This window comes from Salvelinus namaycush, chromosome 17 (assembly GCF_016432855.1).
Source record: "Salvelinus namaycush isolate Seneca chromosome 17, SaNama_1.0, whole genome shotgun sequence".
Taxonomy (NCBI): domain Eukaryota; kingdom Metazoa; phylum Chordata; class Actinopteri; order Salmoniformes; family Salmonidae; genus Salvelinus; species Salvelinus namaycush.
In genome coordinates, this window is record NC_052323.1 from 7,939,692 (window position 1) to 7,953,250 (window position 13,559).

Consider the following 13,559-nt stretch of genomic DNA (forward strand, 5'->3'; position numbering starts at 1 on the left):
AGAGAGAGGGAGGGAGAGGTAAAGTGAGAAGAAGCGAGAGACTGAACCAAAGACGATGGGAGATAACCAGAGCTAGAGCGAGAGAGACAGTTAAGATGTGTGATCGAATCACAATAAGATTAAATGGATAAAGGAAAGTGTAGATGTCAGAGAAAAAGAGTGGCTAAGATTGATGATAAAGTGAGGGTATGTGTGTGTATGTGTGAGAGAGAGACACTTCCAGATGACTGAGCTGTGAACAGGACTAGAAGTGGATCACGGCCAATGAGACAGAGAGGACAGGGTGACACTCTCAGGTCACCACGGCGACTAGGGCAATGTCACACACACTGTTCATCAACTGCCCCGGTCCGTCTGCCTCTAGTGTTGTGTTGTCTTAGTGGTAGTTTTCTTTAGTCATGCAATCTGGCTCCGGTCCAATATCCACACTAGTGTTGTTGATGGCTAAGCCTAAGTGCATTGCATTTGTTCTCCTAAGCCCTAGGTACTATTGTCCCGTTGCTTCTTGAGTATGCTGTGTTACGATGCAGAGATTCTTTGAGTTTGCGACCAGGTTGGGGTGGAATTACTCTGTCACGCTAGCATACCACTTAGAATGAAGAAGTGTATTCGACTCGCTGTCCTCTATAGCCTATTGCAGTGTTTAGTTTAAATTTCATTATTTTCACCAGTGATATACTGTAATATACAGTTTATATTATTGATTATATTTTAGCTTGTAAAGTAAAAATGCAGTGGTAAGCTAAATCCCAAGAGTAAAATGTAAGTGCAGTGGGTGTTTTAAGGCTGCTGCCAGGATATATTGAATTCAAAGTAAATTAACTTCATCTTGAGAGAGAAAGGGGGGAGGAAGAAGAAATGCAGAGTTAAAGACATGTGTTCTGCTCTCTCTGTGTGTGGGACCGTGAGGGAGTTAGAGAGGGAGGGAGAAAGTAGCATAGGGAGAGGCAGCGAGAGATAATTGGTGTGTTAATTCATTCATTGGCCAGATAGGCCAGTCTACTTCTCTCCTTCTCCATATATCCATCTTCCTCTCCTCCTCTCCTTCTTCTCTTGGGTCCATGAGGACAGTACCAAGCTCAGTTTCTGTCAAAGCTGATGGGGCCCTAGAGGCACCCCTTGCCTCACCTCCTTCCTCTCCCGCCCTCTATCCCCTTCTCTTTGGGGGAGTCAGCCCATCATGAGACCCTGGGAGATGAACTGTGACTGATTTAAATATAATTTAAGGAGGAATGGAGTGTGTGTGTGCATTGGCATGTGTTCTGCTCTCTGTGTGTGTGGGACCGTGAGGGAGTTAGACCGCCTTGCAAACAGTCAGCCTGTGGTGCTCTGCAGGGAGTGGAGGAGGGTGAGGTGGGTGGGAGGGAGGGTGGGTTTTTAAAATATTTATTAGGATCCCTATTAGCTGTTGCGAAAGCAGCAGCTACTCTTCCTGGGGTCCACACAAAGCATGAAACATGACATAATACAGGACATTATTAAACAAGAACAGCTCACGGACAGAACTACATACATTTAAAACAGAACACACAGCCTACATATTAATATATACACACAACATCTAGGTCAAATAGGGGAGAGGAGTTGTGCCATGAGGTGTTGCTTTATCTGTTTTTAGAAACCAGGTTTGCTGTTCATTTGAGCAATATGAGATGGAAGGGATATATAATATGAGATGGAAGGGTATTATATAGAGCCATGCAATAATGGCTCTATATAATACTGTATGTTTTCTTGAGTTTGTTCTGGATTTGGGGACTGTCAAAAGACCCCTGGTGGCATGTCTGGTGGGGTAAGTGTGTGTGTCAGAGCTGTGTGTAAGTTGACTATGCAACAGTTTTGAATTTTCAACACATTAATGTTTCTTATAAAAACAAGGGATGCAGCCAGTCTCTCCTCAACTCTTAGCCTAGAGAGACTGGCAAGCATAGTATTAATATTAGCCCGCTGATTACAATGAAGAGCAAGACGTGCCGCTCTGTTCTGGGCCAGCTGCAGCTTAACTTGGTCTTTCTGTGCCGCACTTGACCACATGACTGGACAATAATAAAGATACAGTAAGACAAAACTGGAGACTGCAGTGTGGTGTCAAAAAAGCAGAGCATCTCTTTTTTGGGTGGGTGGATGGATGAATGCAGATAAATGAAGAGCCAACCCCCCCCCCCCCCCCCCAACACACACACACACACACACACACACACACACACACTGTAACACACTCTCACCAGCTCTCCAGTTCATTAGAATGCAACTTGACAGATAACTTATTTATTCTCTTTACATCTTAACTCAATATTATAAAGCTTGAAGTTTAGTATTTTATAGCAGAGAGTGCAGATTTCCCCCTAAAGAAACTCATGGGTGAGCAGGCTGATGGACTAAATCGTTCCCAGGTAATCCAGACTGAGTAAATCAATGTCAGATCAACCAGGCGGACGAATCAATCCCACATCTACCAGACAGACGGACAGAGCGACAGACAAATCGATATCAAATCAGCCCAGACAGTCTAATCTATTATTGTCACATACACCATCTGTCTGTAAAACAAGACTGTAGGCCTATTTAATTTCATATAGTCCTATAGTTATTAGTTTGTGTAGGGTAGACGTTTAATTTGATAGTTTGGTTGGTGATTTGGATAGGATAATGTGTCTTATGTGAAGGTCCATGCTTTGATTGGTTGTTAAGTTCTGAGGGAGACATTGATGCGACGCAATTCATTTTCAGTTGGACTGCTTAAGTTCTAATCAACATCACGCCTTAGCTGTACACTGCAAGTAGCATTTATAATGTTTGCGCTCCATAGTCTTCCGTAGTCTTTTGCGGTATCACTCTGCAGCTGACTCCGCAGACGGAAGACATTGTTAGTGTTGGGCTGTACTTACCTCATAGAGGAATCTCATAGAGGAGCCTGATTTATCATTGCACCATTGCGTTCCAAATGGCACTCTATTGCCTACATGGTGCACTACTTTTGACCAGAGCCCTGCTTCAAAGTAGTGCACCAAATAGGGAATAGGCTGCCATTCGGGAAGCAATCTATCACTGGGCTGGTAGCTTATCCGGGACGGTTGCGTGGGAGCCGCACAATAGAAGAAGTGATTTGATGACACAACCAGTCTATTGAGATTAAAGGCAGTCTGCCCAGCCCGCTTAATCAAAGCCCCCTCGATCGATTCACGCCAGGAGCCATGACTTACTCACCTCTCATCCTCTCTCTCCCTCCCTCTCTCCCCCCCCCCCCCCCTCTTTCTCCTCTCTCACTATCTCTTTCTCGCTCTCCTCTCTGTAGCTTTCTACTCTGTCTTTTTCTCTTCTCTCTCCTCCCTCTATCATCTATCGTCTGAGAGTCCCAGGCTTGGCCAAGGAGAATGAGACAATGTTCCCTATCGATTAACCAAGCGGCCTTGTACCCTGGGGGGACTGCAGGATGGATAGGCTGCCTATAGGGTGGTGTGTTTGTGTGTGTGTGTGTGTGTGTGTGTGTGCACGCACAAGTTTGTGCTTACATGCGTGCATGTGGTGGACATTCTGTACTGTAATATTTCATTACTAAGTGCAAATGTGTGTAATTGTCTGTGTGTCAGCTCAAAATTCAGTACAAAACAGACTGCATTTAAAATCTTGCTCCTTGGCCCGTATTTTGAGAGAGGCAGGGGAAACTAGGTCTCTGTGGTGAGACTGGTTTCATAATGCATGAGGAGGAGAGGACCGGGCTGAGCAGGTAAACATCCCTCACATCAAATGGAGTGAGAAAAGATAAGGGGGGGAAAGGAAGAAAGAGTGAGGAAAGATGGAGAGAGGAGGAGACAGGATGCCGACTCTTTCCTTAACTTGTACCTAGAATGCCCGGGGCTAGGTTGAGAAAGGATTGTATTTAAGAAGCACTTGGATAATAATATTTGTGTGGCTTAGAATGAATGCTTACTGGTCTATACCTAGGCTACAAATGAATGCTTACAGTAAAGGTATAGGAAAAACATGCAAACATCTGAATATAACAGAGACATAAAGTAGATAAGTATTCAGTGTATAGAATTAGATGTAATACTGAAACACAGTAACATATATATATATATATACAGTACCTGTCAAAAGTTTACACACCTACTCATTCAAGGGTTTTTCATTATTTTTACTATTTTCTGCATTGTAGAATAATAGTGAAGACGTGAAAACCATGAAATAACACATATGGAATCATTTAGTAACCCAAAAAGTGTTAGTGTTAAACAATTATTTGCAGCCCAAATAAATGCTTCACAGAGTTCAAGAAACAGACATATATTTTAGATTTTAGATTCTTCAAAGTAGCCACCCTTTGCCTTGAAAGCTTAGAATGCTAAGAGTGTCCAGTCAACCCTGGTGCGTGTGTTCTTGTGTGTGCGCTGTCTGTGTGTTTATGTATGTGCTGTATGTTTTGTGTTTATAGGCATGCTCCCCCATTTAACACATACAGCTGCATATGTGTATGTTTATCAGTGTATGGTCAAGTTGCGTGCCTGCGTTTCCGTGTGTGTGCAGGCTTCCCTGTTAACCCACACAGCTTGGAACACACAGCTGAGATCTGAGAAAGTTTAACTTTTCTTTGGTAACATCTGAGTCTTTGTTTCTCTGGGTGTTACATCTCAGACAGTTTGTCAATATGCTGTGTTTATGGTGTAAAGAATATTGTGGCTGCTGCCTGTCTGGTCTGATGCAGTTTAGTGTGTACAGGGTAGTCTGCCATCGCAAAGTGCTGAGTTATCCTAGTCGGGGCTACAGAGGCACAGAACAGTACACACAGAGCATTCGGAAAGTATTCAGACCCATTCCCTTTTTACACATTTTGTTACATTACAGCCTTATTCTAAAAATTATTCAATAAAAAAAATCCTCATCAATCTACACACACAACCTCATATTGACAATGCAAAAACATGTTTTTAGAAATGTTTCCATATGTATGTATGTATGTATGTGTGTGTATATATATATATATATATATATATATATATATATATATATATAAATAAAAAATTCAGACCTATTTGCTATAAGACTTGAAATTGAGTTCAGGTGCATCCTGTTTTCATTGATCATCCTTGAGATGTTTCTCGAACTTGATTGGAGTCCCCCTGTGGTAAATTCAATTGATTGGATATGATTTGGAAAGGCACACAGTTGACAGTGCATGTCAGAGCAAAAACCAAGCCATGCGGTTGAAGGAATTGTCCGTAGAGATCCGAGACAGGATTGTGTTCAGGCACAGATCTGAGGAAGGGTACCAAAATACTTCTGCCACATTGAAGGTCCCCAAGAACACAGTGGCCTCCATCATTCTTAAATAGAAGAAGGTTGGAATGACGAAGACTCTTCCTAGAGCTGGCCGCCTGGCCAAACTGAGCAATCGCGGGAGAAAGGCTGTGGTTAGCGAGGTGTCCAAAAACCTGATGGTCACTCTGACAGAGCTCCAGAGTTTCTATGTGGAGATGAGAGAACCTTCCAGAAGGATAACCATCTCTGCAGCACTCCACCAATCAGGGCTTCATGGTAGAGTGGCCAGACGGAAGTAAAAGGCACATGACTGCCCGCTTGGAGTTTGCCAAAAGGCACCTAAAGGACTCTCAGACCATGAGAAACAAGATTCTCTTGTCTGATGAAACCAAGATTTTACTCTTTGGCCTGAATGCCAACCGTCACATCTGGAGGAAACCTGGCAAACCCTACGCTGAAGCATGGTGGTGGCATCATCATGCTGTGGAGATGTTTTTCAGCGGCAGGGACTGGGAGACTAGTCAGGATTGAGGGAAAGAGGAACGGAGCAAAGTACAGAGAGATCCTTGACAAAAACTTGCGTGGCGTGAAGGTTCACCTTCTAACAGGACAACGACCCTAAGCACACAGCCAAGACAATGCAGGAGTGGCTTCAGGACAAGTCTCTGAATGTCCTTGAGTGGCCGAGCCAGAGCCCGGACATGAACATCTCTGGAGAGACCTGAAAATAGCTGTACAGCGACGCTCCCCATCCAACCTGACATAGCTTGAGATGATCTGCAGAGAAGAATGGGAGAAACTCCCCAAATACAGGTGTGCCAAGCTTGTAGCGTCATACCCAAGACGACTGCTGCCAAAGGTGCTTCAAAAAAGTACTGAGTAAAGGGTCTGAATACTTGTGTAAATGTGATATTTCCATGTTATTTTTTCATGCATTTGCAATCATTTCTTTAAAAAAGTGTTTGCTTTGTCATTATGGGGTATTGTGTGTAGATTGATGAGGCAAAAAAACAATTTAATGATTTTTAGTATAAGGCTGTAATGTAACAAAATGTGGAAAAAGTCAAGGGGTCTGAATACTTTCAGACCCCTTGTGTGTATATATAGTGTGTGTTGACACCCCTTCAAATGAGTGGATTCGGCTATTTGCTGACAAGTGTATAAAATAGAGCACACAGCCATGCTATCCCAGGAAAGGGCTGAAAATAGCCCATATTAATATACACTATATATACAAAAGCAAATGAGTGGATTCGGCTATTTCAGCCATACCCGTTGCTGCAGGTGTATAAAATCGAGTACACAGCCATGCAATCTCCGTAGACAAACATTGGCAGTAGAATGGTCTTACTGAAGAGCTATGTGACATTCAACGTGGCACCGTCATAGGATGTCACCCTTCCAACAAGTCAGTTGGTCAAATTTCTGCCCTGCTAGAGCTGCCCCGGTCAGCTGTACGTTCTTTATTGTGAAGTGGAAACCTCTAGGAGCAACAACGGCTCAGCCGCGAATTGGCAGGCCACACAAGCTCACAGAACGGGACCGCCGAGTGCTGAAGCGCGTAACTTGTAAAAATTGTCTGTCTTCGGTTGCAACACTCAATACAGAGTTCCAAACTGCCTCTGGAAGCAACGTCAGCACAAGAACTGTTCTTCGGGAGCTTCATGAAATGGGTTTCAGTAACCGAACAGCTGAACACAGGCTTAAGATCACCATGCGCAATGCCAAGCGTTGGCTGGAGTGGTGTAAAGCTCTGGAGCAGTGGAACACGTTCTCTGGAGTGATGAATCACGCTTCACCATCTGACAGTCCGATGGACGAATCAGGGTTTGGCGGATGCCAGGAGAAAGCTACCTGCCCCAATGCATAGTGCCAACTGTAAAGTTTGGTGGAGGAGGAATAATGGTCTGGGGCTGTTTTTCATGGTTCAGGCTAGGCCCCTTATTCCAGTGAAGTGAAATCTTAACGCTACAGCATACAATGACATTCTAGACGCTTCTGTGCTTCCAACTTTGCGGCAACAGTTTGGGGAAGGCCCTTTTCTAATTCAGCATGACAATGCCCCCATGCACAAAGCGAGGTCCATACAGAAATGGTTTGCTGAGATCAGTGTGGAAGAACTTGGCTGGCCTGCACAGAGCCCTGACCTCAACCCCATTGAACACCTTTGGGATGAATTGGAAGGCCGACTGCGAGCCAGGCCTAATCGCCCAACGTTCCAACATCTAGTGGAATGCCTTCCCAGAAGAGTGGAGGCTGTTACAGCAGCAAAGGGGGGACCAACTCCATATTAATGCGCATGATTTTGGAATGAGATATTCGACGAGCAGGTATTAACATACTTTTGATCGTATAGTGTACTTGTGGGCCTTTTCCACATGGACTTAAATCAAACAAATCAAATCACACTTTGTCACATGCGCCGAATACAACAAGTGTAGACCTTACCGTGAAATGCTTACTTACAAGCCCTTAACCAACAGTGCAGTTCAAGAAGAGTTAAGAAAATATTTACCAAGTAGACTAAATTAAAAATGTAGAATAAAAAGTAACACAATAAGAATAACGAGGCTATATGCAGGGGGCGCCGGTACCGAGTCAGTGTGCAGGGGTACAGGTTAGGTAATTTGTCCATGTAGATAGGGGTGAAGTGACTATGCATAGATAATAAACAGTGAGTAGCAGCAGTGTACAAAAGGGAGGGGGGAGGGTCAATGTAAATTGTCCGGTGGCGATTTAATTAATTGTTCAGCAGTCTTATTGCTTGGGGGTAGAAGCTTTTGAGGAGCCTTTTGATCCTAGACTTGGCGCTCCGGTACTGCTTGCCGTGCGGTAGCAGATAAAATGGTCTATGACTTGGGTGACTGGAGTCTCTGACAATTTTATGGGCTTTCCTCTAACACCGCCTATTATATAGTTCCTGGATGGCAGGACGCTTGGCCCAGTGATGTACTGGGCTGTTCGCACTCCCCTCTGTAGCGCCTTATGGTCAGATGCCGAGCAGTTGCCATACTAGGCGGCGATGCAACCGGTCAGGATGCTCTCGATGGTGCAGGGACATTACACATTCAGTAAAAGTTTGTTAGGAGTTTTCAAACCTCTAAAGTAGCTTAATATCAAGACATTTGTTGTGTAAATCCATCTATATGCCTCCACTGCAAATATATATAAAGATTAACGCAAAATCAAAGAAGGAAAACCAGAAAGCAATTTTGGATTGGAGGCATATAGTTGGATTTATACACCCAATTTCATGTGACGTGGTTTCATCTTGGCATTAGTCTACTTTTGATGTCTGAAAAAACATCATCTTACACATGTTCGTTTATGAGTGTAATGTCCCTTTAGTGAAACATGGAACGAGGAAGTAACTCCCCCAGATAATCTTATTCAATTTGAGATGGAGTTAAAGTGCTTTTGTATCACTATCATTAACATCACTCATTTGACCTTTCACATCCTAATGGCACATCAGGGGACAACACTGACGATTTGTTGAAACACAGTGGTACCGATAGCTTAGGGGTGGTAGGGTAGAAATGGGCTTCCTTGTGTCCTATCATGTGCCTCCTCGTGGTGAATGTATCATCTATTTACCAGATGGGAATAAAGGCTTTAGGGGAGAGAACCTCATAATCTTTATTGAGCATGTGATGTGGTTCGTCACCAAGCCTATCTCCCGGCACAGCTGAGATTCATAAAGCTTATCAAGCAGTTAGAAAGAGAGTAAATATTTGGATTTAAATGTTTACACGGCTTTCTTCAGGAAATGACTGTTTTGCATATCGTAATTTTTCAGAATTGGTCTCTAATCAAGCATAATTGTGTTGTTTTCCGTTATAGGTACACGTTTCGGTGTGTACTCTGTGTACAAGCTTTGATGTAGGCCTAGGCTACACGGATACGATTTGCTCCTTGTTTGCCTCAAACAATTGCTTTATCTTTATATAGCCACGATATACATGATTTAGGCTACTATTTCCATCTAGCGAAGGATTACGTATGTCTCAATTCGTTACACGTGTTGTTATTGTAAAGTAAGATTTGAACTGGCAAACAGATCATAGGAATGGTGCTGCCGGAGGGCCGTCTTTTATTGGATGAAACTATGAGAAGTGAGTTGCGTTGAGGGGCATTCTTCTCCTGGTGTAGTAGTTGCTGTATGGCTGCTCTAATCAGTGTTTTGTTCTTTTCCCCTTTTTCATGTTATCGATGCCTATTTTCGTCACAGTGTGTTTATACAAGCTACTCTGTGTCTCGTCCAAAAAGTGTGTGTGTGTGTGTGTGTGTGTGTGTGTGTGTGTGTGTGTGTGTGTGTGTGTGTGTGTGTGTGTGTGTGTGTGTGTGTGTGTGTGTGTGTGTGTGTGTGTGTGTGTGTGTGTGTGCGCGCGCAAGAGATTCTTATATTTGGTTCCCATAGGCATAGCTAATCGAATCGAGCGTGAGTACGTTTGTAAGACAGTAACTTGGCAAAGAGTTGTTTTTCCTCCTCTCCGTTTTCAACATCTCATTGGTATCCAGTGACAAAGGCAACCGCATGTTCTGCTCCTCATCTGAACCAGGAGCCACTAATCCACCTCCAGCTTCTCCTCGCTCTCCTCTTACACAGGAAGATAGAGGACCAGGGGCACTGCCCCGCTTCGACCAGAAGCTTATTGTTTCCATTTATTGACTCTTACGACAACACAGTTCCTACATTATGTGTCTGAGTTATAACAAAGTGAGTTATGCCAAAGTGAGACACTGGCTCGTGCACCCAGGCCTGAATGTCAATGAAATAGTAGTATGTCGGATGAATTCCCTCTGTCTTGTCGGTAAGCATGGACGCAGGTTTGGATGTGGATCATGTGTTGATGCTGAAGTGTGTGTGTGTTTTGGGTTTGTGAATCTAATCGCATCCTCTGTCATTCTCCTCTGTCTCCCCAGATGGCGGACAAAACAGAATTTGGATTACTGCTTCCTCATGATGTACGCCCAGTCCAAAGGGACCTACTATGTGCAGGTACGAAACCTCAAGCCTCTTGCAGCATGCATTTGTTTACAGTGTTTTCTGTAAAGACTGAAGAAATTAGTATGTTCTGCATTGTGAAATGAGAATCTTAGAAGTGTGTAAACACTATGAACTGTTTGTTCTTGGGAAATATTGTTCTGACATGTCAGTGCTTGGAACTACATTGCTCACAGGGCAGCCATTTCACATAACCCTTGGACAGGTGGCACTCAACAACAGCTATAGTCCTACAGAAGCACAATCTAGAAAGCTATCGTGAGGGTGACACAGCAATAATATTTGCCCCAGTCGTTTCCCGCTGCTGAGGCTGCGTTCCTGAGAGCCGACGAGCGGCTGCCATTTAGATTTTTGATTTGATTTATTAGGATCCCCGTTAGCCGACGCCAATGGCGACAGCTAGTCTTACTGGGGTCCGAAACATAGTGAAAAATTCATTACAGACAAAATACTTTAGAATTTACATACATTTAAAAACATGAACATGTGGTGTGTGTGTGTGCCTCTATCAGTTACACATACACACAACAAGTAGGTCACATGGGGGAGAGGCGTTGTGCCACGAGGTGTTGCTTTATTTGTTTTTTAAAACCAGGTTTGCTGTTCAATTGCGCTATATGAGATGGAAGGGAGTTCCATGCACTCAAGGCTCTGTATAATACTGTACATTTCCTTGAATTTGTTCTGTACCTGGGAACTGAAAAGACTCACTGGTGTGGCATGTCTAGTGGCATAAGTGTGTGTGTAAGTTGACTCTGCAAACAATTTGGAATTTCCAACACTAATATTTGTTATAAAAACAAGAAGTGATGCAGTCAGTCGTTCCTCAACTCTTAGCCAAGAGAGACTGGCATGCATAGTATTAATATTAGCCCTCTGATTACAATGAAGAGCAAGACATGCTCTAAAAAACATTGTGCAGATGTGGTTGGAAGCCGAAGGGCTTATATGAAGACCACACCACAAAAAAACAACAATATGCATTACATCAGTACAAAAATAAAAAAGGGTTGTTAAAACAGATAACAAAATCAACTCATTATGAATGATTTGATCAGTAATCACGGAGGAAAAAAAAGAACAATATTCGTTTTGTTTAAGTGTGTGTGTGTGTGCATGAGCGTTAGGGTATATGGAGGAGATTACTGAGTAGTTTGGTTCATCAGGCTGACCCCTAGTCTTCGCTTAAAGTTATTGAGGTTGATGATGAGGTTTTGGCAATGTGAAGATAAGAATTTCAGAGTATGGTACCTCTGTATCTGATTGAGAATTGACTATGTGATGTGTGGCAGTAGGGAGGGTGAAGGTTATCTCAGTGTCTTGTGTTTTATAGATGGATTTCAGAATTTATCTGGAAAAATTCATAGTTGGGTTGAGGTAAACTGTCTGGGAGGTATGATGATTTTGTAGAGGAAAGTGCATACTTGCCATACATTAATATCGTAAATAGACAAAATGTTACGTTTCTTAAACGAAGATGCTGATGGAGCTAGGTAATTAGAATAGGTGGCTAGTCTTCCAAATGTATTTTGTATGATGAGTAATTTGTGTAGGTAGGAGGCAAATATACTGGCCTAGACAATATTACAGTAAATTAGATATGGGTAAATTAAGCTATAGTATAGAGTTAGGAAGTAAGCCTGATGAACCAAACCACTAATCTTTCTGATGATACCAACAGATTTAATCACTTTACTGCAGACAAATTGAATATCTTTCCAGGATAACTTTTCATCAATCAAAACTCAGAGGAATCTAGTGAATGTGACTTGTTCCATTTCATTCCCACCAATTGAGACTCTGGCTCGTTTTTTAAAACCATATTCTTTATTCTTACTAGTGAATAGAATAAAGTTGGATTTTTTTAACATTGACAGATAACTTGTTTATCTGGAACCGTACAGAAAATGTGGCCGTGCCTGAGTTGGCTTCATTAATTAGTGAATCAAAATTCTTGTGTGATAAAATCAAATTGGTATCATCACCAAAGAGAATGGGAAGTACGGTAGAAGACACAGCAGCAAGGTCATTGATATAGATTAGGAATAACAAAGGTCCAATTATCCAACCCTGTGGCACACCACAGGATATCTTGACCCTGATAGAGGCACAGCTATTTGCATAAACAAATTGTTCTCTATCATGAAAATAACTATATAGCCAATGATGTTTGTAATCATGAAAACCGTAAAAATGCAATTTAGAAAGTAATATTGTATGATCAAACTATATGTCAAACACGTTGGATAAGTTGCAAAAGAGCCATATCAGGATTAGTTTTTACGAAAACCATATCGGTGTTGATTTAAATGCTTCAATATTCTCTTATATACCATTTTTCTCTAGGATTTTAGAAAAACATGGTAATACAGTTATTGGGTGATAATTTGTCAAATATCTTGGATCCCCAGATTTATAGAAGGGATAACTTTGGCAATTTTTATGCAAATATGCAAGTAACCATTTTACTGTATTACACCTTTTGTATTCTATGCATGTGACAAATAGACATATATTTGATTTGATATAGTGTGTGTTTGTGAAGGACAACATGACCTGCACCAAAGTCAGATTAGGATATAGGCCAATGACTAGATAGTGTAATTTTTTCTTTATTCTAGGCTACTACTACTTTTACCACTTTTAATCTTGAAATCTTTGGTTGTTTACTATACACTCTGTTTAGCACATGGCCTCACATGTGAATACTTAAAGAGGGTGTGAAGGTTGCTGACAAAGAAGAGCTCTGCAGTAGGTAACCAACACATTCAAGGGCCATTTCTCAAAAGTGGGGTGACATGTTTATCAACTTTCAAGGCAGAATTTCTTTCCCATTTTTCCTTAACTGCAGTGTATGATATATACATTTCTAGCTCTGAGTCTCTACTTTTATCCATTGTAAAATAAACAGCATTTCAAACTTTGCTACATAGGACCGAATCCAGGTGGTGGGTCACATTTAGTCTCCTCAACTTGTTCAACAGCCACACCCTTCATTACCAGATTCAGCGGTCTAGAACTTAAGGAATGATTTGTACCAAATACAATGCTCTTAGTTTAAGAGATGTTGAGTACCAGTTTATTACTGGAAACCCATTCTAAAACTGACTGCAACTCTTTGTTAAGGGTTTTACAGTCACTGGCACGTACAGTCCATTCGGAAAATATGCTCACTATTTTTCCACATTTTGTTACGTTAAAGCCTTATTCTAAAATTGATTAAATAAAATAAATTCCTCATCAATCTACACGCAATACCACATCATGACAAAGGGAAAAACATTTTTTTTTT

The 13,559-nt window shown here is 42.0% G+C and overlaps 1 protein-coding gene across 1 annotated transcript in view; it reads left to right on the plus strand.

Moving 5' to 3' along the window:
- The window catches only part of mgat4b (alpha-1,3-mannosyl-glycoprotein 4-beta-N-acetylglucosaminyltransferase B), a 220,767-nt gene that overhangs the window by 142,521 nt on the left and 64,687 nt on the right, over window positions 1-13,559 (plus strand). The window contains exon 7 of the mRNA XM_039012084.1: window positions 10,186-10,261. Within this exon, the coding sequence (XP_038868012.1) occupies window positions 10,186-10,261 (76 nt within the window). The remainder of the gene's footprint in view (window positions 1-10,185; window positions 10,262-13,559) is intronic.